At 44.7% G+C, this 27,525-nt stretch overlaps 1 protein-coding gene across 5 annotated transcripts; it reads left to right on the plus strand.

The window, feature by feature from the left end:
• The first annotated feature begins 51 nt into the window (after positions 1-51).
• Positions 52-23,724, plus strand: mbnl3 (muscleblind-like splicing regulator 3). 5 transcript variants are annotated; one of them, XM_053878789.1, is made up of 8 exons: positions 3,756-5,413; positions 6,575-8,006; positions 8,090-8,941; positions 15,396-15,560; positions 17,225-17,428; positions 17,525-18,023; positions 19,461-19,552; positions 20,103-23,724. In XM_053878789.1, the coding sequence occupies exons 3-8, from the start codon at positions 8,768-8,770 to the stop codon at positions 20,118-20,120; spliced, it is 1,152 nt and encodes a 383-aa protein (XP_053734764.1). In that variant the 5' UTR covers positions 3,756-5,413; positions 6,575-8,006; positions 8,090-8,767; the 3' UTR covers positions 20,121-23,724. The 5 variants fall into 5 exon arrangements, with proteins under 5 accessions (XP_053734766.1, XP_053734764.1, XP_053734767.1 ...); XM_053878794.1 differs by having other exon boundaries at positions 3,804-8,006; positions 17,525-17,764; positions 17,870-18,023; XM_053878791.1 differs by lacking the exons at positions 3,756-5,413; positions 6,575-8,006 and adding an exon at positions 52-266.
• The last annotated feature ends 3,801 nt before the right edge of the window (positions 23,725-27,525 follow it).

Here is a 27,525-nt window from a genome sequence, read left to right on the forward strand (position 1 = left end):
CCATCGGTCGTATATAAACCTGATCCACATGTGTTGACTCGCTCTCGCCCACACCACCTTCACCGTTGTTCCCTCCCTCCCTCAGATTTCCCCCCCAAATCTGTTGGCTTTCCTCGCGATCGTTGTGCGCGTCACCTTGAGAGCTGCTGCAGCACGGCTCTCCACAACTGCCTCGTTTACCTTTCACTTCGCGACAGCACGCGTTTTGGTGAAGCTACTCTGGCGTTTTAGATGCTACGATCTGGACCTGCTCGGATGATCAAGCGGTAGGAGACTTTTGGAATTTGACATGCGGCGCATGATTTCATGTGGTTCTACTTCGCTTGTTACTGCTGAAGTGACGCTCGGGCTGGTTTGGTTGCACTGCGTTTCTATTACTTCGAGTCATTCCGATGTTGCATTCGTGTCTTTTCTGCCTCTGAAAATCATCATGTAGCTGATTCGATTGAACACATTATTTGGTAAAACGTCACCTGGTTCCTTCTGGGTCTCTGATCTCTGGAGAAACTGCCGGCATCTATAAGCTGCCTGTGTAATAAGTGCATCATTGTTGAGCAGGCCTGGCTGTGTGCCACCAGACCTGAAATGACTATGTGATGTTGTCACGTATCCTATCATCATGTACAACATGCGCTTGACAAGTCCTTCTATGGAAAGATGCCAGCCTTCAGAATACTATTGAAGTTTACACAAATAAAATAAAGAGCGTAGAAAATGGAAAACAGATGGACTGAAAATATAGGATAAGGTCAATGGAACTGTAATGTAATCTTAAGCACAAATATGTCAGCTGTGAAAAAAAAATATGGCCCTGAAAGAACGTCATGTTTTGCACAAGGTTTTATCTTCTGTTTTTGCCTCTGACATAGCATAGCTGGGAAAGTGTCCAAGCCCACCAGAACCTGGCATCCAGGAATATAGGGCGGAAAATGAATAAATGAGAGCAATAATGTCGTAGACTCCGAAGCTCGCAGTCTGAGTGAAAGGTGAGTGTGAATGTGTTGTGCATACATGGTTCTTTGGCTGCACTTAAGAAACCTATGATGCAGATAAGTTAATAGTTATAAAGTACTGAATAACTATTCCAGCGTAACCATGGAATGTAACCCATTCTCTGTTATTATATTTCAAATTACATTATAAAAATAGCAAATATGAAGTTATGGAAAAAACAAACAAACTGTGAAATACTTGAAAATCTAAATCTAGAGACTGACATTAATTCGAGACATGCCTCCATCATCTTCTGATTTCGGCGCTCACACGGTGACACCAAGCTCACACACTCCCTCCAGGCTGTGGACTCTGCACCAGTCTGGCTAGTTTTTCTTTACTTAATATAAACACAGATAAAGCTCCCAACAGACACGCAGCCATCATTCCCAGATCGCCTTTTGCGTTTTCATTTCCCTTCTCTCTCGTACACATTAACCACACTATCTTGTGTTGTGCCAATAAAACCCTTGAACATCAATGCAGCAGCGATAAAGCCAGAAGTGTTAGGATTATACTACACATTGATTGTCACATGCTCCCGGCTGCACTGACCTGACGTTTGCGCACTCTTTTTTTCTGAATGAAAACCTGAAGCGCAACATTCACGCTAAGCTGAGTCACTTTATGTTTTCACCCTGATGTGACAGGCCTGATGTGAGGTGATTGAATGAGACCCGTGGTGCTCTAATGAGCTGAAAGGATTACTGATACTTAACCCAATTACTCTGCTCCCTCCGACCCGGCTGCAAGCGCTCACTCTTATTGTGATTTGTGTCTCCTCCACATTGTGCTTTTTCACTCTACCACGGGGAGACTGGTGTTTTCTAGTGGGCCTCCATCACCACCACGGTCCAGCTACTGGACTCAGTTGAGGCTGACCTGCTGGCATAAATATACTTCACACTCTAACCACTTGAAACAATAAAAACTTCATAAACCTCTTGAACAGCTTCCATCTTTAGTAGGTTGTACGTCATTATCAATTAATATTTAATTATTAACCTCTTCATGTGTGATCTCACTCTGTCAAAATGTGTCTTTTACAGAGTAACATTTTTGGTTTTGCTTTTTATTTGTTAAAAAGCAATATTGAGCTATTGAAGTTGCACAAATGTAGGACACTGAGGAAGTAGTAGTTTACCAGATTCTGACTAATCTACTAAACTACTTTTTAGAGACCTGATTGGTTCAGATGTTTGTGCTGTTTGGGGTGAAAGGAAAACCTGCACCAGCCCGGCTCACTGAGCACGCCTGGGCCAGCCACATGAGAGTTAGATCTGGCAATATCGATTCGGCTTGTCATAACTTTGTCAAGCTCACGGCCCTGAGAGTGTTTCAGTGAACCAGAGTGGGGTGCTCGAAGACAACATGAGACTTCTATCACTCCTTCAACCTGGTGACCGCTTGATGTGCTTCAGCGGTTGTGCAGCTTTGTTTAAAGGTAGATTTTAGGAGCCCTGAGAAAAAAACGAAATCAAATTGTTGGTTCAGTTTTGGTCTCTGTCTTGATGGAAATGTTAAGGGCATTGTGAGGTTTAAAAAACTGTTAAATGTGGCACATTTCAGACCAAAATCATTTATTTGTCTGTGGTTACTTGAAAACTGTGAAGAACCTACCTGTCAGAATTTGTGACCCGTCCATGGCTTCCCACGGCATATGGGTTCTGGTTTGACTAAGAGACTTATGTGAATAAAAATCACAACGATAGTTTTGCCCTTGTTTGAAGTGGGTAATATTTGGAGCCTGGCCTGGGAGAGGGGCCCATAGGCAAGCACCAAGAGCATGGCTCCGCCCTCTCCTGGGCTCACCACCTGCCAGTGGGGTCATAAAGGCTGGGTGTGGTCAGGATTGGGCACCAGTCAAGGGCGGCGGCCTCGGCGGTGCAAACCTGTGCTGCTAGACTGGCTCCATGGAATGTCACTCCACTACAGCCCAAGAAAAACACAAAAATTGGCAAAAAAAATCTGATAACATTTTATTTTCTGATTTTCTGATTTTCTGATAAGATTTTACTCACTTATTCTGTGTCGTCTATCTAGTTAAGAAACAAAATAGTGCAGTTGTAAGTCATATTTTCTCATCTATTGTAAAGGTCAAGTTGAATCTATTTTCTGCATATGATCCATCATTGTCAGTGTCAGTCATTTAAAAGGAAGTAGACTTTAAATGAGACTGTTTCAGCATTTCTGTGGGTTAATTGTTATTGCTGAGTAATGGAGTTGAGTACACGTGGTTCACTTTCGGACACAGTGGTGAAATCACAAATTAATCATTCATGGTTGGCCTTATACTGTTTGTCTGGGTGGCACGGAGCCTGCGTACCACACTGCAGCTGTGTTCAAGGTTACCGTGTCTGATGAGGGACACGTAGCTCTGGAGTCCAGTCCAGCACATCTGTCCTGCTGCTACACCCCCAAACCCTCCTCACCGACGGGCTCCTGTGCATTTTTGTTCCATACTTGAAGGATGAGGCTGTTCCAATGTCGCTTTGGGATGAATCATGTATCGTGTAGCAGTTTAGCGAGGTAGCAAGTGTGGAGGACTGTTTCATAGAACATGATGAGGTGTTATTTCTGGACGCGGGTCTTAAACTATGCTGATGAGAGTGATTTGGACTGGGAGGTGGACAGGAGGTCTCTGGTTTGTGTTCCGCTTGAGTCAAATAATTCTAGCTTAAAAAAAAAAAGGGGGTCCACTGATGTTTTTGGCCGATACCGATAACTAAGTCACTCACCAAAGTTACCTGTTTTTTAAAAACTAAATAACACAGAAAACATTGCAACCTTTGAAGCAGAATACCAAGTGTTTAATATAAAATAAATACTTTTATTCCCTTTTCAATGAATAATGAGCAGATCAAACCCAGAATGTAAACTTCATTCATCACTTATTAAATATCGGAATGTCTCGCCCAAAACAATAAACTCCATTCGCTTTGGATTCGCCTGAGGTTCGCCTCAGTTAGCGTTCACTCGGTTAGCTTCTTGATAGCATTCACTGCAGAGATTTAAAGCCAAGCGACTTGTGTTACCACGGAGGCCAAGTCGGTAAATGCACATGTTGTGAATTGTAATTTGGGTTGTCATTTTACTTGTATTGCCAAATGACAGAATCACAACAAGTAGTGTGATTTTTTTCATTGTGATGTAAAATTGATAAAAGTTCTAAGATTATTTATCATATATAAAGAGCATCTTATTTCAAAAAACAAACAAAAAAAGCATAATTTGATCGTCTGATCATGATGATATCATACATGCCCATATTGACCCATTGTTGGCCTGATTGATCGGTGCAGCCCAAAAAAAAATCTCTAAACAGATGAGTATCATCAGGGCTGGACTAGTTCCTGGTGTGATGTTAAAAAAAAATCATTGCCATGGACTTGCTTATCAGTCTTTTATTGAGGAGAATCATTTACCAACTAGTGAAGAGAAGAAATGAAATGCATGGTTAAAAAATGGTGTGCTTTTTGGGAAGGCTTCTGAAGTCTACGTCTGGAAGTGGCTCACACCTTCTTCGAGTCAAATGTGAATGCTGTCTCTGTGTCTTCTGTCTCTTGCCTTTCAAACAAACACACCCTAAGCTGGCATGTCACTCTCCTGGTGTCGCTTGGCATGATTCAGTCTCGTTCTAACGGTCACAACTGTCTGATAAAGTGGTGACCAAAACCGATGTTTTAAAGGGCGTGGGGTGGTGAGTCGAAATTGTCGGCTGAACAATCATAAGGGTGGTTTGATGTGGCCTTGAATGAGGAAGCAGGGTGTTGCAGAGCCACGGTAGTGCAGTGGAGAGATGATGATTAAACCGTCACTCTTCGGGTCTGTCATGAACTCATGAGGTCAGATATGGGTTTTGGCAGATTATGATGTTTGTGAAGGCAGCGAGTCAGGTAGAAGGAGCCATTTACTGGTGTACAGTGAAGACTATGTTTCATTCATGTGGCCATCTGGTCATGTAAATCCACTGCCAGTCTGTTACTGGGTTCATAGAAAAATGCATCCATTAAAAGAGTCGCCAACACGTGTGAATGCTTTTGGACTGAGCAAAGACACAGACACAAAACAGACCTGAAATTGTCATGCGCAGTCGCCTCATCGCTGTTTTGTCAGTCATGGAATTTGACTACAAGTACTGCTGACATTATAGCTAATCTTTATTTAAAATTGATGCTCGAAGGCTAATATGAAGAGAATGGTGCCAGCTGGGTGACATTTGTGATCGAAGACTGTCTGCAAAATAAACATGGAGGTTGACATTTGCAAGGTCAGCTGACTTGTATGACTTTCACTCTGTGTTTCAAAGGTTGGTAGAATTAGGGATGAGTGTGTTTGTATCAACAGAAAAGTTGGGATGTGAAGTAGCAAGGCTCAGAGGTGTGGAGGAGGGACGTCATGAACATGAATGTGGAGCGGGGTGAGCACGAATGATTCATATTTATGTCTTTTCTATTGATCTAAACTGAGTTTTGGTCAAATAGAATATATGATGGTACATCACAATGCTTCTGCTACGCAGTGCAGCCGAGGCAAAACTCTGGTTTACCTCTGCTGTGGATACTTCAGGATGATTGTTTAACTGCAGACCAACTCTGCTGTAGTGCAATTTCAGGACAGTTAAATAGGATTCGGATCACTTCCTCAATATCTCTCAAGTTTCTCTGAACGCTTCATCTGGCTAGAACTACGGTGGTCACCATTCAGTCATGGCGATATTGACTCCGATCGATGAAATGAAAGTATTAAATAATCAGAGAAAAAACAACGACAACCTCCTGTCATGGCTGTCTATGAGATCAGACCCAGTTGCTGAATTGTTGCAGGTTGACAGAAGACTCGGGAGATCGAGAGTAGATTTAACAAGGTTTATTAGCAATTACGCAAGAACACAAAAGACAAATCGTTGAACCAAGGGCGCCGACACCAGAACACTGAAGGGCAGGGGAAAAACCCGGGTGTAGAAATCAGTGGAGTCTGATTAGTGGAATGGGATCCAGCTGCGCTGCTGTGATGCTAACAAGAGAGAAGGAAAAGGAAACGACACAATAACAACAACAATAACAAAATAAAAGCACTAGAGAAACAACACATGACATCCCCAGCAGAGTTTGGCTGACAGCAGTGTCTGAAAGTGTGCCGCTCTTAAATATTAGTTTGCGACTCCAGCTCTGTAAACTGTCTGGCTTTCAGGCACGCAGTGTCCCTTTAGTAAGAGCAACCAGACCCCCCCACCAACTCCACTCAACAACTCTAAAGTCTTCTTCCTCTCTGCTCACTTGTAGCGCCCCTGACACGTCCACTAGTGTGTTCATGGAGGGCAAATCACAGAATTAGTTTAGTGGCTAAGTTGGACCTTGGGAGCATTGAGTTTAGAGCTCCAATATGATTCATAGAATGAATGCAACTCTGTGATGATTCCTATCAAAATATAAAACCTATTATTTATTTATTGTATTTTTTGAATGCAAATGTTTGAAACCTCAAAATAAATCCTTTAGTTATAATAAAAAGAGTCCACCTGTGATGTACATTTGCGACCGAACTGTGTGTCCCTGACGCGGCTGCTCTGATGCTGCAGAGTGAACCAGAGAGGAGCCTGCTGCTTTCCAGGAACAGAAACGTGCGTGATGTGGAGACGTGAGGAGCTTTGCTGCAGAGCACCTTGATAACGTGGGACAGCGAGTGCACTGACCTTTCTGAACGCAGGACATGCCGAGCTTACAGGAGAGGGTGTCCTGTCCTCTTGAGTGAAGTTTGTATTGATCTGTCGGGCAGCTGGGGAGGAGGGGGGCGTTCAGACCAGCATGATGATCAAGCACAGGAGCAATTACACCTGCTCATCTCTCAAGCCGCCTCTTTTTGGCTGCTGTGCGTCTTTGTTCTAGCCGGCTACAGTGGGCGGACAAATTCATTTTACCACCTCCCCCAATCGCTGCTTCTCCCACTCCACTGCAGTGTTCTCCTTCTGGGATGTCTATCTGCATACACACACTCTCTCTTTCCCCCCTGCCGCTTCCTCCGTCTGTGTGTGCCGCCATCAGACGCAGAGACAGATCATATCTGCACCACCAACCCCCACTTCTCCGCCTACTATTTTTGTGTTCTCCAGTTATATTTCCTCATTTTTGGAATGTTCAACTATCCCCCAGAGTGCAGTGCGAGAAACTCCTCGCTCTGGAACAACCTTGAAAGTGAACTTTCATTTCTGCCTCGGTGGTTGCGTCTGTTTTCAGCCTTTATCGCCATCTGTATTCAGGCAGTGTCTGGACACGTCACTCCGTCCAAACCAACCGCGCCGCGTGCTTTAACGCGCACATCACTCTGCTGGCAAGTCTGTGTTTGTATTCGACACAACCACCACACCTGTCCCACCACAGTCGTCATGTCGGAGTCCTTGCACAGTTGGGGGAAAAAAAAGCATGTGGCTTGGGCATGACTTTGCTGCGCCGGGGTGGAACGAGGGATGGGCTCTATGGAGGGAGGAGTTCCTGTGGAAACCGCCTGATCATTGGCCGTCGGTGCGCTCTGCCTGCCTGCAACAGTCTGCCCAATTGGCTGCGGCTCTGCACTGATCACAGCAGCTGCAGTTGTGAAGAATTGCTCCGTCTCTTTCTGTCTCTTTTCCTCCTCCTCCTCCTCCTGTAATAGCTGTCGACTGTGGCTCATCACTGTCAAGCGCACGTGCCAACCCGCGCCGACTCAAGGACACTGCTTTTCACTGTATGATTCATGTCAAGTTAGTCAATAACTCCCTGCTCTGTGGAGCGCAGGAGTGCTGAAGTGACGTCTCTGTCCTGCCTGCAGTCTCCCCCGCCTCTCTCTTTCTCTCTTGTATCACTTAATCAAGACATAGCTTGCCCTTTCCTGTTCATTGCTGCCTCCCTCCCTCCCGTATGCTCGGCTCCCTTATTTGTTTGTCCTCGCTTGTTTCTCCGTGGCTTTTTCCCTTCCACCCTCTCGCCTTCTGGTCCTCATCACCTTCCGTTTAGCCTTGAAACTGCTTGCACGAGGTTCCACTTTTATTTTCCTATCTTTCGCAGATCGCCATTTTGATCGTGTTTTTAAAGTACTGTTTGCTTTTCTGCTTTCACAGTCCGCCACCCGAGGACGAGAGAACGAGGCGAAGAAACACGGATGAAAGGATGAAATAGAGAGTGAGAAGAGGAAGCGAAAGTAATGTGCCTATTGAAAGAAGTCGTCCACTGCTGCTGTGTAGCTGCGGTGCTACTATCTGCTGCTGTGTGACAGCTGGATGAGCTAAAGACGGAGTCTGTTTGGCCTCGCTGGGAAGCTATATTTCTATCTGACAACCCAAAGCCATGTTGTTTGAGCTGCAGCCTCCACATGCTGTGAGCTGATCCTCGCCTCGTCTCAACTCAAGGACACCATCGTTTCCAGATTTTTTTGTTCAACACAGACGATAAGACCTAGGGATATAAATCTATCGGCCATGTTGACGTGACTTTGACTGTAACTTCCGGGGGAATCTGTTTCATCGACTGGCCTGGTAAAAGTCGCTGACGTTAACCAGCCACTTGTTGGGGCTGAAAACAGAAGTATTTCCCAACAGTCCAGAATGCCAGAGCGATAAAGTCGAGTCAAGTTTTTTAATGACAGAGCTGGCCTCTGCATGCGATTCTCACTATCTCACGACTTCAGCTGACAGTTTTCCCAGGAAAGAGCCAGCACGCCGCACTCCCACAGGGACCTGAAGCCACCGCATCAGCTTGAGTTTGCTCTCACCAAACTTGATGAGCAGAGTTCTCTGGTGATGGCCGGCAGCATGAACATGGGTCGGGACACCAAGTGGTTGACCCTGGAGGTGTGTCGGGAGTTTCAGAGAGGCACCTGCTCCAGGTCTGATGCTGACTGCAAGTTCGCCCACCCTTCCCGGAGCTGCCACGTGGAGAACGGCCGAGTCATTGCCTGCTTCGACTCACTCAAGGTAACACTCTCAACTGCCACGCATCAGTCTGGACACCAGCGCAGTGGCTTCATGGCTCTTTGTTCATGTATATATAGTCACTGATTTTAGCTTGTAACAATCTGTTCTCCTTGTTGACAGCTGGTGTTTTTGCATTGACGCACTATGACAAAAATGCATTCAAATATTATCAGAGATTATGTTAAAACATAATAAAAAGTGTCCTTAATAATCATTGGCTTGACAAGGCCGTGTCCCTCAGATGTGCTACTAAAACTGTTCATCCTCTGTGACCATAGCTTTTTCCCTTTTTTCCAGCCTTTATATTTGTGTTCTATCTGCTGGTTTTGTTAGTAGGGTTTCCAAAATACAAATAAATTTCACTGTAATGTTGTTTTTGTGGCCAATACAAATCTTCCAATAGTGTTTGACATCACAACTGCGCATTGTTTTCCCTTTTGCCGCGTCATTTGACACGTACAAGGAGGTATATAACTAATACACCACTCCTTTCTTATGCGTGTTATTATCTCCATCTCAGTTTTTCTTAAGATGTTTAGTGTTTTTACATCAAATTTAAGTTTCACTGTTGAGATTTCCTTTGAGGGAGACTAAATATATTTGGTCACTCACTACAGCCATATAGACATTGACAGACCTTAAAAAAAAAAAGGTCTGACTTGCATCGGCATGCTGTTAATGGAGGCTCACAGAGACGCCCCAAACAGGTATTGCTTGTCATATTTTCATTAATCATAGGTTTTAGCTGTCCCCTGGCAGGATACTGTCGCCACGGTTTGAAAGGGTAGTTTAATATTTTGATTTATTTTCTGTATTTTTTCCTCACATTTAGCCATATTGATTCACCATTTCTGAAGTCAATTCTCACAGTATTGCAAGTTTCCTCACGAAATAGCGTTACTTTTCTTAATCATGAACTTGCCAAGGTAAATGAACGACTAGTTACCATGCCAGCGTCACCAAGCATGTGATAGCTGTGGGTGCTGTTACTCTTGAAAAGTGAGTAGGTCACCTGATTTAGTACGTGAACTCTCACGTCAGGTGGCGGAGTATTTGGCTGTCTGACGCCAGCATCACACGCGCCTGAGAACAAAGCAGGGGTGGGAGCAGGGGAACTACTTTCAGTGACATCAGTGACTCAGACAAGTCATGTGACCACCAAACCGCCGCTTGTGTTGGAGGCTTAAGGGAAATGAATCCAAAATATTTTTGTGTTTTCAAAGCAGGCCTGTATTGAAAGCATTTCTTTACTTGACGCAGTCAATTCAGAAGCATGTTTTACCTCCATCTTGTCCTGAACTTCTGCGTTCAGGTTGGGTGCTGCTTGTTTTAATCAGGTGGCGTAGGTGGCTTTAAATCTGTGGGTGTGCGGATGTGATTGCTTTTTCCACGAAGAGGGGAGGGAACCGACTATTGATGCGTCACGCCGGTTTTATGGGCGGCCTGGGCTTTTGGGACAGCGTAGCTTAGTGATGTCATTTAGGAGCGGAAGGGTCTGAGATGGAGCGTTTAAATGTCACTAGCTTTTACACACTGCTTCACCTTTTCAGCCAATAAAATGCGCCACCTCATATGGATGTATTAAAGTCGCGCAAAACAAATGTTTTGAGTCAAATGTAGAGTGAAGAATTGCTGCATCATGTTTATGAGAAAGGTCACATTGAAGATGCGGCGCTATAAGAAGCAGGAAGTGCAGCGTCTGATGATACGGTGGTGAAGAGAGCTCCAGTTACTTTAGCCCAGTGATGCAAGCATCAGTGAATGTTACGACGCCATAAAGCTCTCGTGGTTATTGATTCACCCCAGCCATATCGCATTTGATCTTGAAAGGTATGAGAGCCTTGCTGCTATTCTCTGGTGCTTTCACCATATTGTCCGTTGCGATCTCTGCCAGCGTGCCATGTGGTTGCCGATGCCTGACAGTCTGTCACTCTCTAATCGATGTGCGCTGTAGCTGCGCTTTTCTAGAGTCACCCTTTTTTTTTCATTGTTAATTATTGTTAAATATTCACTGTTGCACTGTGCTTCCATCAGACAGAAACCGCCTGAGCTGCTTCCCTGCAGTCAGAAGTGAGAACCAGACAAGGGTCTTTCTGTTGGAGTGCAGCTGCCGTCTGCCCGTTTATTGAGTTAAAATTTATTATTCAGCCATTTTTGTGTTGTGGCGTCCAGAGCAGGAGGGTGATGGAGAGCGGTAGCGAAAGAGAGAGGGGGGCCTAGCAACAGCACACAGAGGCTAGCTATTGGATAGTTTGATCTTCCTGAGTGGCACGGCTGTTTTTAGCACAGAGCAACAGTCTGGCTCTGCACCGGTTGCATCGATGGGAGGGAAGAGGTGTGATGCTTTGTACCCGCGGTGGTAAACACTCACTGAAGGCCATGTTTGAAGCCAGCAGGCCGCGCTACATTTGGCTCCCTTAAAAGGGACTGGAACTTCAGAAATCATTCTGGGATTTATACAGTCTGAACTGTGGAATCACTGCGAGAATAAAACCAAAAGTAAGCGCCGCTCCTCCGTGCTGCTCTCCGCCTGCCCCTCCCTTCTCTATTAATTTTATGGATTTATCTGCTAATGGCCTCGCTGCTCATCATCCATCGTGTGGCTGGCGTCTCCTGTCCAGTCCAAGGCGACTGCTGTCCTTCTCTGTTGCTCTCCCATTGACTCTGCCTGCTCTGTCTTAAGCTGGTGGACTGGAGGCTTGAGGGGGGGTCAGCTTACAGAGTTCCCCTTACCTTGTTATCTGGAGTGCTGCTGTCACCATAAATGATAAAGTGTGACCATCACACCTGCAGTGGATTTGACAGCAGACTTTCTTTTCACGATGACATCATTAGCACTGGCCGGCCGTTGTCATGGCGAGCGAGCGCATGATGGTAAAAGCGAAACATTGAAAATCGAAATCACTATCAGGTTGGAGATGTATTCCAACTCTCTCTGCATACTAAAACAAAACCCAGCTCTACTGTACTGTGTGAGTCTCTGTGTTGCATAGTGTGTTGCTATGGCAACCAAGGAGATTCCCTCTCTACTGAACACCACTTCTTTTGCTCTAGATGTGATGTTTGGGCTTCAGCTGCAAACTCAGTTTCAATGTAATTCAGCGATTTTTTTTTTTAGGGGTCGATTTGATAAAAAAAATTAATCTAGTTATTTAGAGAATTTGTGATTAATTAATCTCAATGAATCGCAGTTTAATGGTATACGAATATTTGCCACAAGAAGCCACATTTTTCAATTTGAATGAATTTGGTATATAACTGAATCACATGATGGACCCATACATACATACATTTAGGGTTTCCACCACATGTTAACAAGAGCCGCCATGGCATCAGAAAGACGATCTCTTTTTAAAGATGAAATCTCACCTGACCAAACGTATTTAAATGACGTGAACATTTTGCTTTGTCATTCGCGAAAAAATCCCGAAAGAAACATGACTGAAGTCTGTGGCTCACGGGACGCAAGTCGTGCATTCCGGCCGGACATGTGGAGAGACGGACCGTGTGAGGACGACTTGGATTGGAGACAGACTTACTTCTCAAAACAAAATGTTCTCCTCTGTTTCTGGGATCCATTCCGTCTAGTTTTCTTCGCAGTGGCAGAGACTACTTGTTGAACTGGTAGTTATGTGTGCGGTAGTGCTATAGTTATACTAAATGCGCAATTTATTCTTCACCAAGTTTTCAGTTTTTGCACTGAAGTTAAACAAATTTTTTTTGTGATTTTGAATGAAGTATGCTCCTGAAATGACGTTTCTAGTCAACACACATGAGCTACACTGTGCTGCTCAGCAGACTTCCTCTACGGTGGCCTGAGGAGGACATACATAATGGAAATGGACACCACCCACCACGCATTTTTATTGTGATGTTATTTTTTATTGTAATCAATTCATTTTAGCTACTTATGTATCTGCTTACAAACTGCATGTCTGCAGGACCAGAAGTGTACTTTGGTAAAACTACTGCCATGCTGAACTACAAGTTAGTACAAGTTTTACAAGCTACTCTTGTTGAGTCGATTTCCCAACACTGCAAACAGACCTTAACAAAGGCACCACGAAGGGGTTTCTGGGTGATGATGTCATCACTTTTGCGATGATGGGTCTGAAGCAGGTGAGAGAGAAGAAGAAGTGGGTGATATATGCATTTTTATTAGGAGGACGAAGTGAGGTAGCTACAGCACAAGTGATGCAGGGGAGGACTTGAGATAAAATAAATGAAAAAATAAATAATTAAATGGAGCATTCTATTGTATTGTGATTTTAAACCATAACCGCAGCAGCTTGTCAGCAGAACAGGTCACAATGCAGTACGTTGTTGAACTGATGGGGTTGTTCTCAGACGACCATCAAGTGATGTACTGTTTTTCAGCATGCGACGACTGATTTCTTCTCATTTTGGCCTACAGTACTGCAGGTGTGGAGTCTGGCCGCACCTCTTTTTATTTGCATATTAGAGCATTTAAAAAAAATGTATTATTTAATAAAAGTGGTTCCAAAATATTTTTGAAACTTTCCAAACACTCGTGAAAGGCTTTTTGGTCAGCGGGCTTGTCCTCACCGTCGGAGACTATCGTGAATATTTTATAATCGCCCGCCACTAAAATGGACCGAGCTTCTTCTACTCAGATCTTTTGACTCCTAATAAAAGCCTGGCATCTGAATTCCCCAACCTGTTGAAGTGAAGCCTCTCCAAAAGGACTGTGGTGTGAGTCTGTCTCTTGCTTGCTTTTCTGCCTGGTGGCGTTTCAGGTCCTGTGACTCCTCACTCAGTACACATGCAGGACGCACTGCAGTTTATTTGTCCTGAATTACGCTCGGCCTCTTTCCTACGTATCTCCATCCCGGCACATCATCCATCACTGTCACAGACTCTGAACCATGACGTGAGTTTGTCTTCTGCCTATTTTCCTGCCCTCCGTAGGAAGCAGGGAAAGAGCGCCGGCTCCTGCAGCTTAATGACAGTGCAGATTGTAGCAGGCTCAACGTGGCAGAGCGCAGGTTGAAAGGGTTAACTGCTCATCTGTAGAGGCAGACAGCTGCCGTCTGCCCAGGGGTTTAATGGGGACTGCAGCCCTGCTCCTGAGTGTGGGCTGACCTGCAGTGCTACTGTCGCATCTGCAGCCTCCTTCAAGGGTCAAGGACACAGCTGAAGTTTAAAAAAACAGAAGTTTCAGTTTGGCATTCATTGCTCATTTCTCAACCTGCAACCCTGCCACTGGGGGCAGACTTACTAAAGCAGCAGTGGTCTACTGCTGACTTCTGGGGTCCTGAAACAAAATGATATGTTTTACACCTATTCAATGTGTAGCTTCACACACCGACATTCAAGGAGAAAGCGCTGCGTTTAGATGCACCAAAGAGCTGTTGGCCTGCTTGCTAGACAGTACCATGCATGCTTGGTCACACGCCCATTGCTGCATTCCAGAGACTCCTGCTTTATGAGGGGCTGTCCACTCCAGTCCTGTTGGGTCTCCTGACAACTGCATGTGCCTGGTAAACAGTCTGGCTTGAATAGAAGCACGGGAGCTGCTGTGTTCTGAGTCTCCAGTGCTGGTGGTGGCTGCCCACCTCATTCTTCACTTCACGCAATCCACCTTTGACATCAAAATTTTTGAAATGCCTCTGATAGTTGTCATTAATGTGGATGTTATCTGGTTTTTACACCCACGCTCTTTCTCCTGATAGTTCCGGGTACCAAAGGGTTGCGAGAAGACTTATAAACCTATACACACAAGAGTGTAGAGTTGTGTTAGGTATAGGGCTGCAACTGCTACTGGACAAAGTCGACTACAGTCGAAGTTCTGAAAGGTTCATGCATCGACATGTCGTGACTTCATGGCTCTCTAGTATCCACAGCCTACACTGGTTGGTCTCAAACCGCAGACCTTAAAATGCTGAGCGTGCAAGTTGAAGTTCGAACAGGAAGCTCTTCTGATTATCGGCAAGTTTATCATACTTCGTTGTCGGCTTACTTTTGTCGGGTTGTCTTCAGTGTTGAGTTATTCATATTTAACAGAAACGGTTGAGTAAAACTATGGTCTATGTGTCAAGTCCAGAGAAGTGGAGCATTGGAAGCGTCCTATTCTGGGGAAAATCTGAATATTTCCAGAGTGTCGTTGTATCTGTTTCGTGAATAATTCAGCAGCAGCTGTTGAAGAATTAATAAGCGCTTCATTTAAACCCTGAGATGCAGTGAAGAGGTGATTCAATAAACTAACTTCTTTAAGTTTGTTTTGAGCATCTTTATGTTCTGTTAGTTTATACGTGATGCAAAATCCAAGTGCCTGGATTAAACCTTTGATTTTGGGCTTAGTAGCGTCTGATTTATTCTTAATCAGCTTTCCTAAAGCTGCGTATATAGGTAACTCTTTCTGCTCAAATCCCGAGTCGCAGCGGCGAATTTGGATGGTCTCCCGTCATCTTCTTTCATCCCTCTCTATTCTCAGGGTCGCTGTACTCGTGACAACTGCAAATACCTGCACCCACCCCCTCACCTGAAGACGCAGCTGGAGATTAACGGGCGGAACAACCTGATCCAGCAGAAGGCTGCCGCCGCCATGTTGGCTCAACAGATGCAGTTCATGCTGCCCGGAGCTCAGCTGCAGCCCATCGTGAGTGTTGTTGGAGAATTGTTATTCCACCTGTATAACACCACTTCAGCCTCCTGGGCCCGTGCTTCTCTTCTTTGAAAGTAAAAAATTCCCTCTGATATAGAAGTTGAAATACCTCTGGTAAGGCCTGAGGCCGAAACTTAGCTGCATCGATTGTACTTTACATTTGAATAATTTAGCTACAGCTTCTCATTACTATTAACTACTTGGGAAAAGTGGAGCTCTACTGCGAGCCCTCAATAGTATAAAGGCATCAAAGTCTCTGAAGTCCATTTGAAGATTACTTCACAGACAGCATTAGTAACTACACTATCATTACACAACAGATAAGCAGACAGGTCGCTGCAGCACTGACATTTAGAAAAAAAATTACACCTAAGTAAATATACTTTCATAATTAGACAATAGTTATTAGGTGATTCTGAAACCTATGTTTGTTTATTGTGGGAAGCTTTAATAGTTCCACAACATGTTTGCCTACTCGAAGAGGTGAAACTTGAGGTTTGGCTACAGGAAGTGTGGCACAACCGTCTACATGTGACAGAGGACATGCCAGAGCTACGGCACGACGGACCTTGGACCCAGCGTTTTTTGTGGTGGCGTCTTATTAAACATATTGTGGTGTCTGCCGTGAGACAACAGGTCTATTGTTATATTGCTTGGTGACACAACAGAGCTACATGCCGCATGCAGATTGATCAACAAGCTTAAAGACGCAACTTGTCTTATTATACTCGCATATTCATTTATAACCCTGTGATTTAGGCACTTCTGTTTGTAAAATATGGCCGTGTGGAAATTCAAAATTTCCAGAAACGTTGATAGCAGGGCAAAGAAATGATACAATAATATCACTTGATGCCATCACTTGACAGCTGACTCTTAATGTAGACCAGACCTGGTCAAAGTGTGGCCCGGGGGCCATATGCGGCCATATGCATGTGTTTTTGTGGCCCGTTTGACATCAGACTATACAACTATAATATATCCTAATTTTTCTGCCTTTTTTTTCTTTCTCTTTTAGTCACCACCACTTCAGCAGTAAATATAGCATGTTGTTGTTTTAAGACTAAAATTTTCTTCTTTACATTCTTGCTCCTCAAAAAACATTGAAGGAATACTGAAAATATATGTTGAAATAAATTGCCTTTTTATCTTGAACGTCTGGTCCATAGTTGATTTATATTCAAATTAAGTGCATATAAAATGAAATATTTCAAGAGGTTTCATGGCATATTTACACTTCTTAATACCCTTACTTTCATTTAATTGTCCTTGTTACCTTGGTATATATTTTGTATGTTTTTCCGTCATGTTTTGTAGTCATCGCTGTCTATCTTTTGATGGTGGCCCCTCATAACTGTTACAGTTTCTAATGTGGCTCTTTAGCAAATTGAATTGCCCACCTCTGGTGTAGACAGAGCTGTCGCCTTCTTCCTTGTCCTGCTGAGTGTGCTGTGCAAACAAGTTCCGGAACACTACTGCCACCTGCCGCCCTATTGAACTTATTATTCCAAATAATAAAAATTTATTGAATTATGCAAACAGAGAATAAAATGTCACTATTATTGGGTTAGAAATATAAGTGTAAATAAGTGGTTTTGTTCAAGTCTTTTGTGTGTTTTCACTCACAACTGCCTCTCCCTGTCTCCCCCGTCTCCTAGACAACATTTCCAGTGTCGCCTTCTTTGGCCACTGGCTCCAGCATGGCGTTCAGTCCCTATCTGAGCCACATAGGTCCAGGTATGGGCTTGATGCCTGAGCTGCTGCCCAGCACCCCCCTCCTGGTTCCTGGTAGTCCCACAAGTCTGGCATCCATTGGAAACGGCACAGCAACACAGAAGCATGTGCGCTCAGACAAGCTGGAGGTTTGTGTGTGTGTGTGTGTGTGTGTTGCACTTCTATGTTTGGCTGCGGTCTGATAAAGCTGACAGTTAATCACGGCCCATGCTGGCTTTCACCAGGTTTGTAGAGAATTCCAGCGGGGCAACTGCTCCCGGGGTGAGAGTGACTGCCGCTACGCTCACCCCCTGGAGGCTGGCATGGTGGACTGCAGTGAGAACTCCGTCATCGTCTGCATGGACTACATCAAGGGGCGCTGCAGTCGAGACAAGTGCAAGTACTTCCATCCGCCCGCCCACCTGCAGGCCCGGATCAAGGCTTCGCAGCACCAAGCCAATCAGAACTCAGCGCCTGCTGCCTTGGTGAGTCCTGAGACTGCACATCCTTTTCACATCACACCCGATGCACAGCATGCGTGGGCTCTTACGGCCGTGTTGCTCTTTGTAATTCCCTCTCTGTGTTCCAAGTCTCTACCACCAGGAGCTGTGCAGCAGCTACCAAAGAGGCAGCTCCTAGAGAAGAGTAACGGAGCTCCTGCCACCATCTTTAACCCCAATATGTTCCACTACCAGCAAGCTCTGGCCAGCATGCAGCTCCAGCAGCCAGCCTTCATCCCCACTGGTGAGTCTAGGTGGACTTCCATCTGAATACAGTTTGCGCCCATGATGTGTGTGCGAGTGCAGGGTTGATATGGTGACAGTGAGGATGTGCTGATGGACAGGTGACGTTAAAGAGACGTCTCCCGCGACTATGATGTCTGCTGATGATTTGGAGATTTGGAGCCAGAGTAAGGAGGAGGCTGAGGAAAAGCATTACAGGTGGAGATTTGAATAAAGGAGCAGAAATGTGGGGAGTGTATGCGGTGAGAACAGAGGGATTTTGGGGGTAAGTTGTTCAGATTAATGGCGGTTTAGAAGAGAGGGCAGGGGTGATCTGGGACTGGCAAGAATCTACTGGATTCTAGTGCTGATATAAAGACAGATAGCAGCATTAGAAGTGGCACAAGGTTTTCTATGAGAGTGACTTGAAAGGACCAAATCAGAAGTGATTATATCTGAGGTCGTATGGCGAAGTAAAGGATGAAGGAAGGGAGGCCAGACTCCAATGGAAAGGAGCAACAGTGGGCATGTTGGAGGAAGAACCTTAGACACAAGGGAAAAGGACTATGGAGATTGATGGGTACAGTGTATGAGCAGATGAGGAGGATAGTTGTGTCATGAGAGGGCAGATAGGTTGGAAAGGGTTAGGTGGAGGAAGGTGACTTGCAGAGGCAGCTGAAACACGGTGCACATCGTGTGACTGGAATACAGTTAGTACATGTTAAACCATCTCAATGATTGTCATCTGATTACTTCCTCAGCAGACAGGCTTTTGTTTGCTCATTAGAGTGTTTGCTACTTAGTTTATTCCAATAAACAGCCATGATTTTTCCATAATCCGAGTCATTGTTTCGTGATTTCCACCCTTACTTGACTTGCTTTGCCTGCGGATGTTCACCAATATTGAGTTCTGCATTGCAGCTCAGCGCGACGCTCTGTCGCCTCCCTCTGGTGGTTAGAGCTACTACAACTTGGGATGAGCTCATCGTTCTTGGATTATTCTTTGCCCTGCAGCTTGACGCATTCCTTTTCAAAATAGTTGTCTTTTTGTTTGTTTATATAACCACACAGTCTGGTTTGGTCGTGTGTGTGTGGGCTGGCAATGATTTATTGAAATCAGGTGGAGGTCACAATTTTTTTGTGACACTGTTTTGGATCCACAGTTTTCTATTCATCCTTGTTTGTTTATTCATGATTATTTCCATTGAACAATAATATATGGATGCTCAAGTCTGCTCATAAGCGTATACTGACTTGTCAGTCATATTTTCCTCATGCATTTATTTTTTTTATTGATTTTATTTGCATGCTTTCTAGAATGACATATCACACGACCGACACCATGACTTCTGAACCTATACATTTCACCATGGTAACCATATCATTCCTGTCCCCCCACCCCCTCCCTCCTGCCTTCCCTCCCTCATTTTGTCTTTTGTCTGACACGCCTGAATAAAAGTTCCCATGATGCACGGTGCCACCACCTCCACTGTTTCGTCGGCCTCGACCTCAATCACCAATGTTCCTTACGAATCGACCGCCTCCGATCAGGTTTGCTCTTCACTCCAGTTGTTTCACTGTGTGTGTGTGTGTGTGTGTGTGTGTGTGTGGTCGCCATCATCATGGGTCTGAAGAGCAGTAATGTGGCCTGTGTCTGTCTCCACCTCCTGGCATCTCAACTGTCTCCGAATCACCTCTTTCCTCATTGTTTCACTGTTGCTGTGTGGACGATCACCTGACGTCAGCAATTCGGCTGTTTATAGTAGCAAGTTTGTCATGGAGATAATGTAAGAAAGTCTGGCACAGGCAAGGCTCCAGTCATATCGAACCCATTTATGTATCATGGTTTGTAACCTGAAATGTGAGGAAAGCTATATAAGTGATAAATTCTCTTTATGTTTTGATGCATTTCCCCTCAGAACCAGTGATTTATTTTGTGTGAAACAGTTGAAACATCCTCATTTTTCTTTTTGTGATTGATGACTTTTAGAAATCTGTATCAGTATAACAATGCTGCAGATAACACTCTAATATTCCATATACATTTTCAGAGGACTGAAAACGTTTTTTTTTACAAATCCATGTCTCTTCCTTCCAGTAGACCCGTCAGAACTCCTGACTCCAGATCCGGTGGAGCTCCAGTGCGTTCCCATGGAAACCCACTACTGTCCCGTCCCCAAACTGCTGATGGCGGCTCCAGTGGCCGTAAATCCTCTAAGCCTTTCCAGAAACGCCACTTAAAAGTCAGAGAGATGTTTGCGCTGGCTGTGCCGTCGTCTCCCTGAAGGTGGCGAGACGTGCCTGACACACAGCGCACATGGGACCCGTCTGTCGGGGCGTCTGACTTTACGTCACGTGACACACACACAGAGCTGAATGTGGCGGACCTTACTCAGACTTGAACGACAGCCATACAATACAGACTCCTGCTCGCCAACACACGCGTCGAGACTTTCCTCGAAGGGATTGGAGCCATCTTTTCAAAACAAGGACGTTTAATGAACTCTAGTAATCGACATTCCTGCGACGTAATCCTGACTCATGACTTTCCGGCCACTGATGTACACGTCTGTTCTCCACATATCTTCGTGACACAGCAATGAGATCATTTGTTTGTGCCTTTATCAACTTAATGGGGAAAGATAAGCCCCTTTTATTGATTTGTCAAAACTCATTTAAGAGCTTTTAATTCCTGATGACGATATCAATTTAATGTAGTGTAGTAATGAAAAGATACATGATATATTACTAAACCCTTAACCTATTTAAAGTTATTTAACAATAATCCTTGCGTCTGTAACTAGTTTGACCTTGAGCTCTAGTTCAGGTCTGGAAGGGACTGGTGAACTGTTCAGGTCAAATTATGGTTCCGTGTTCTGAAAACAATAAATAAGGAAAGAAATCCAGCACTTATAGGACTTTGGTTTGTACAGATCCGATGGTCAACATGAATCAAGTGGTCGGAACAAACCATTATTATTGCAACATTTTCTCCTGTAATGATTATTTTTGGAAAATTGGTTTAGGAAATCACAGAGAAAAAAATAGCACTTGAACTCATCCAATTTTATCGGTGTGAAGTTGTTTTTAGGAATAAAGCAGTGTGGAATGGCATCAGGATGTGGGGTCCGATCCCCTCACTCCAGCCGACATGGTTGGGTTGAGACCAAAGTAGGTCCTCTAGTGGCAGCTGTGCTGTCTGAGTCGAGTACAACAGGGCTGAGAGAGTGGCTGTAGACTTGCCTTGTTGTCAAGTTCAAACACATTCTGTAATCTCTTTTGTAGTGTTTTGTACTTCAGAATGATGTCTCTGTTTAATAGAACTGGCTGATGCAGGTCCCCTCCGAACATGCCGATTATTCTCTTCATGAAATCACAACTCAGCTGATGCCTAACCAATTCAATGATCTCCAAGTGTGTTATCCAGGACAGTGTGTTTTCATCAGTGACCTCCTGATGGTGTCTCATGGGTTTATTTAGGAAAATCCTTTCTTAGAGTGAAACTGCGAGCTTTGATGTCACTATAGAAATGTCAAATTTAGCTACAGAGATCTGTGAAAGGAGTAAAGATGAATCAGCTTTAACATTAGTTTTGTCACCAATGGAATCAGGGATGTTTATCTGCTGCCTAAGGGTCAGTGACGGACAATAAAGAGAATCAGCTAAAGCTAACTAGGTGGTTCAGTTCATCCATCCAGTGATTCCTCCGACAGCCTTTTTCCTCTGGTCCCTTTATGAAGCAAGTGTGAAGCAATACTTCGTGGTTCAGGATGCAAGTCAACAAGGCCACCTTAAATGGCGCGTGTTATTCCAAAACTGACGGTTTGATGTGGCCCCTTTTGACCTTCTTTTGGCTTCATTCGGGTGGATTTCTTTACTCTCCTGGGTCCGATACAGAACGTCTTTCTGCCTTCACTGTTAACTGCAGAACACTTGACTGTTGAATTGTGCCTCATGTGAGCAGTGAAGCCACATTGCACACCCTCTGAACCAATCCACCGCCCCATTCTTTATTGTTCTCAAGGTTCTTCTGGCCTCCTCCTTCTCAGCTCTTTGAACATAGCGAATGTTTCCAGGCACATGATCCTTCCGCATGCCGACCAATAAATACATCCACATGCATTTGTCACCATGGGCACAAACAAGTGTTGTTTAATCTCATGCGCTGTATAAATTGCGATTATCACATGTACAACTTTAAAATAGAGATACATTTTTTCTTTTACATGGAAACAGCATGATGCTTTATACATAGCGATTTGTTTGTGCACATGATGGAGTCAACTATGATGGCAATAGTTGCTGTTGCTGTGGCAACTGAACTACAACATGGCTACCTTTTTATAATCATGATTGTGATTATTTTCTGCTGTGTTCTTGAATTAAGATACTCCAATAACTTATTCGGAAAGGGAATGTGTCGGTAGCTTGTCTTGTCGGTGATTCAATATTTTATAAGCGACTTGCCTGTACTATCCAAAGGTGGTTTCACTTATTTTGGTGGGGATTATTTTCATGTTTTTCCTCCTCGAACATTGTTGTAAGGCAACACAGTAATGGATTACGTCAGGCGGGGAAAGAGGTTGTTGGAGTGAAGTGCTGGGCTCCACCTGCGCGGAGCGGAGAGCTCTCATCATCCCTGTCACTGGTCTCCGTGGCGGCCCCTTCCTGCCCAGCTGTGCTGGGTGATGTCCATCCTTGCTGCCAGTTTACGAATGTTTGACGTTCACCTCGTTTGCACTTATGTACATAAATATGTCAAGAATAACTCAAAATTTATTTTGAATAAATATATATAGAAAAGGTTGATTAAAAATCCAATCAATGTCGATGAACGTTTTAGTGAAGACAAATGCCTTTTTCGTTGCTGTTTGCCAAGCTTAATGTTGCTGAGTTCTAAACATCAATAATTCTGTTTTTTTTTTCAATCCTCCTACCTGGAGGTTTTAAATCATATATCTATGATAATAATAATAATGGAAACTGTGAATAAAAACATCCATCTTTTTCTCCACAGTGCGGCGCCACCTACAGCACGTAGGAATCATTCTAGTCTTCTTATAAAACAAAATTCAAACTGGTTTAGCTCTTCATGAATTCTGGCACAGCTGATGCTTTCGGACACGTTGCCAAGAGACTGGTCCTGTGAGTGGCAGGACTGAGTCATGCCGATGAGTCAGTTCGCAGTTCTGCCGCTGTTGAATATTGACTTCAAATGTCTCAGCTCGAATGACCCAAAACAACAGTTTGTAGGAGGGTAAGGTCCGAAACACAACTCTGTCTCTGCGATAACTGGCGTGTGGCTTTTTACTGAGTTCATCTGAACGTAACATTCAGTGTCCGTGCCTCTGATCTCCAACAGGCCATTATGTTTCTCCTTTATCACTCAAAAAAAAAACCAAACAGCACATTTATATGTTGTGTGTGAAATGTATCCCTTTACTCACAGTTGTGTGTTGAGGCTCTGAAATGTGGGTGCCGTCTCGACAGTGCTCTGCGTGAGAGAGGCATGGGGCCAAAGACTGTCCAGGACTAAGCCATATCAAACTGTTATCAGCGAGCATAACAGCCGCGTGTGTCGTTTCATTCATCCTCTGCCAGTGATAGTGTCTGTGCTGCTGTGCAACATTTCATTCGCAGTGTTGGCTATGATGAGTAAGTTACTGTGCCTCTATGACGAATTCTGTAACTTCTGTTTGACCTTTAATAAAACATCAGTCAGATCCTGTCGTCGCTTTTATCAGCTTCTCACACACCTTTCCTTTCTTAATATGTGGGGGCACCTTCTCAACACTAGATTTATTTTATTTTCTAACTAAAAGAAAGACATGAATGGTGTGGCAGTGTGGAGCAGGTAACATTTGTGTTTTATCCTTGCATGACAGAGGTCACGCCGTCCCCTCATATTTGTGTTTGTGGTGTTCCTCCGCCCAACTTCATTGTTTCACAGTGTCAAGCCGCAGCAATAGCATTTTCTTCAGAAGTCAGACAATACACCTGCATATCAACATTGGGTCAAAAAACATCTTTATATTTAAAGTTGGAAAAAGTGAGACATGGCCAGTTTAATCATCAGGAAAAAAATGATGAAACCAGGTCTCCTTTTTTGCATTATGCAAAATATACATATATGAATTATGTATCACTTCACAACTTTGTGAGGCATGGAATGTGAATTATTTTTTTAATCTTATTATTGTGGTTAGTATTATTATTTTTTTACCTGCCTTTTCATCATATGGTTCAAGAACCTTTCTTGACAAAAAAAAACCTCATTGTGTAATCGTGATACATCATGTGGTCAGGACCTACACAAGACTCCATGATGATCGTGGGGAACGTGGGTTTGGTTGGATTTGTTTTTCTTTGCATTTGTGAAAATGAAAACTAAAAATAAAGTTTTGAAAAAAAAAGTTACACAAAAATACACAGGACAATCAATTTTACCTTCACCTTCACCTTCTTCTGCCGCTTATCCGGGGTCGGGTCGCGGAGGCAGCATTCGGAGCAAGGAAGCCCAAACTTCCCGGTCCGCACAAACCTCCTCCAGCTCCTCCCGGGGGATCCCGAGGCGTTCCCAGGCCAGACCGGAGACATAATCTCTCCAGCGAGTCCTGGGTCTTCCCCGGGGTCTCCTCCCGGTAGGACATGCCCGGAACACCTCCCCAGGGAGGCGTCCAGGGGGCATCCGGATCAGATGCCCGAGCCACCTCAGCTGGTTCCTCTCGATGTGGAGGAGCAGCGGCTCCACCCCGAGCTCCTCCCGGATGACCGAACTCCTCACCCTATCTCTAAGGGTGCGCCCAGCCACCCTGCGGAGGAAACTCATCTCAGCTGCTTGTATCCGCGATCTCATCCTTTCGGTCACTACCCAAAGCTCGTGACCATAGGTGAGGGTGGGAACGTAGATCGATCGGTAAATCGAGAGCTTCGTCTTGTGACTCAGCTCTCTCTTCACCACGACGGTCCGATACAGCGACCGCATCACTGCTGCCGCTGCACCAACCCGTCTATCAATCTCACGCTCCCTTTTTCCCTCACTCGAGAACAAGACCCCGAGATACTTAAACTCCGCCACTTGAGGCAAGAACTCTCCACCAACCTGGAGAGAGCAAACCACCGTGTTCCGGTCGAGAACCATGGCCTCAGACTTGGAGGTGCTGATCCTCATCCCGGCCGCTTCACACTCGGCTGCAAACCGACCCAGCGCATGCTGAAGGTCCCGGTCCGATGAGGCCAGCAGAACAACATCGTCCGCAAATAGCAGAGATGAAATTCTGTGGTTCCCGAACCGGATCCCCTCCGACCCCTGGCTACGCCTAGAAATTCTGTCCATAAAAGTGATGAACAGAACCGGTGACAAAGGGCAGCCCTGGCGGAGACCAACATGCACCGGGAACAGGTCTGATTTCCAATCAATTTTATTGAAGTCAAAATAAACACAGCGCTTTCACACACAACAGCAACAACATACTGGACTAAAAGGCAACTTTAAACGTTAAATCATTTAAATACAGTGGGTTTAGATTCAGATAAATACCATTTGGAAATACCATTCACACCAGCAAGATATAATAAATACGATCATTGTGCCCCCTCACACCATGGTGCTTTTCACTCTTTGGAAAATCTGTTGGACTGTGAGTGCAGGGACACAACCTTCTCTCAAGATGGAGATGACGCCTGAGGGAAGACACATGTTACGTTAGAGCCACATCGGTTTCAGCACATTTGTAGTTCAACGTCACCTTCGTCTATCTTGAGGCAGTTGACCACAGTTGAACCCACGGCCTCCGTGGTCTCTCCATCACACAGAACTCCCTGGATTTTCTGACCCAGGCGACTGACAGAAGAGGCCTGAATCATTAGCCGGTCATCGTCAGTCATCATCTTGTCTGAACTCACTCGATGACCATGTGGTGGTGGGTGCTGTCTGCCTCCCCGCTGGGGTTGGCTGAGGTTATGGCCAGAGGTCCGGTGATGTCACACAGGAGTGCGGTCACTGTGTGGTCCGGGATCCGGATCATGATGCTGTCAGCCGTTCCCACGCGCTGGTAAGCGGCGCCGACACCTGCTCGGTCACATGTGATGAGACGGCTGCTGCTTCTCAGAGGGTCGACTAAGCGACTGATGCTCACCCAGGTTGAGGAGCCAGTCCCCCTTTCTGACGATGCAGCTGACGCCTCCAGGGTACACGCTCCTCATGAACTCCCAGAGCAGCGGACTGAAGGGAGGCTGGGCTGACTCCAGCTGCGCCACACTGGAGATGCAAATACAGATGGGCTTCTCCGCTGGTCGCTCCTGGGAGGTCAGGACAGAAGCTCTATCATAACCGATTTCCCTCACATGAAAAGGCAGGATTCGAAAGCCTACTTTAATGTTGTAAATGTGTTGTATGGCTGTGGGGTTCTTGCAGGAGGCAGCCAGAGCGTACACAGTGTCGGTGGGGACCCCACAAACACCACCCTCCTCCAGGATTTGAGCCACCTTCAGAAGGCCGCTGGTGAGTTTGGAGCTCACGACGACACAAGAGGCCTCAGCAGAAGACTCCTGCAGTGCTGCCTGAAATGAAGCGGATGAGGAAGATGGAAAACAAATGGATGGCCTCATGACAGATGCTCAGGAAGGTACCTTCAGCAACGGAGAGCCCACAGGTATCAGCTTCTGTGAGAAGACTTGGTTCACCGTTGATGCCAGGGTCCCAAATACACAAGTTAAAGTGAAGAGTGCAAGGGAAGCCACTGTGGAGACAAGGATGATATTGTTTATTTAATAACGCTCATGAAGACATGCGTGCAAGTCACTTAGTTTAGCACTGAAGTTTGAAACATTCTCCTGAAACATCACTCAACTAAACAGAAAAAATATAGCTTTGATGTAGCTTTTACATCATGATTATTTTAACCCATTTCATACCAGTTAATCTAAAGTGCAGGATCATTATTTGCATTCATAAAATATGTAATATTTGGGTGATTTTTTAAGTGTCCTTGTTTTGTTTGTTAGTTTTGTTCAGCATGTTTAAAATGCAACTCTCACTCTGCCATTTGTTTAATTTAATTTAATTTAATTTAATTTAATTTAATATTCAATATTTGATGTCACACTTTAACAATTACTACAAATCCTCCTGGAATTACATCCATCAAGGAGGTTATGTCTGTCTGTCTGTGTGGTGTGGTGTTTTAAATGACCCTCTGACTTGACAAATGACTTCTTCTTCATCCATCTGATGTGCAAATGCCTTCTGGTACCATACTGCCACCTGCTGTCCCACTGAGCTCATTGCGGTCAATGGCATTTGAAAAATAGGTGTCACATCATACAGACAAAATAAATTTAAGGTAGTAATATAACAATAATACTATAGTCATAAAACAGAAACCTTAATCGGGGTGTAAAGGAGCTGCTTGGCAGAGGTCTGTCAGTATTTATCTGTTCAAGTGGCTGCGGCCAGGGTTGGTGTTCAGAGTGGAGACTCACCTTCCAGCTGGGGCGGGAGTCTCTGCAGCGTTGAGAGCAGG

This window comes from Synchiropus splendidus, chromosome 11 (assembly GCF_027744825.2).
Source record: "Synchiropus splendidus isolate RoL2022-P1 chromosome 11, RoL_Sspl_1.0, whole genome shotgun sequence".
NCBI classification, from domain to species: Eukaryota; Metazoa; Chordata; class Actinopteri; order Syngnathiformes; family Callionymidae; genus Synchiropus; species Synchiropus splendidus.

Excerpts from the sequence above, each read along its gene's own strand:
- mbnl3 (XM_053878791.1), top strand. The coding sequence starts at position 8,768 with ATGGCCGGCAGCATGAACATGGGTCGGGACACCAAGTGGTTGACCCTG. Across the intron at positions 17,429-17,524 it reads TGCGCTCAGACAAGCTGGAG|GTTTGTAGAGAATTCCAGCG; the intron begins GTTTGTGTGTGT and ends GGCTTTCACCAG. Across the intron at positions 18,024-19,460 it reads GCCAGCCTTCATCCCCACTG|TTCCCATGATGCACGGTGCC; the intron begins GTGAGTCTAGGT and ends CCTGAATAAAAG.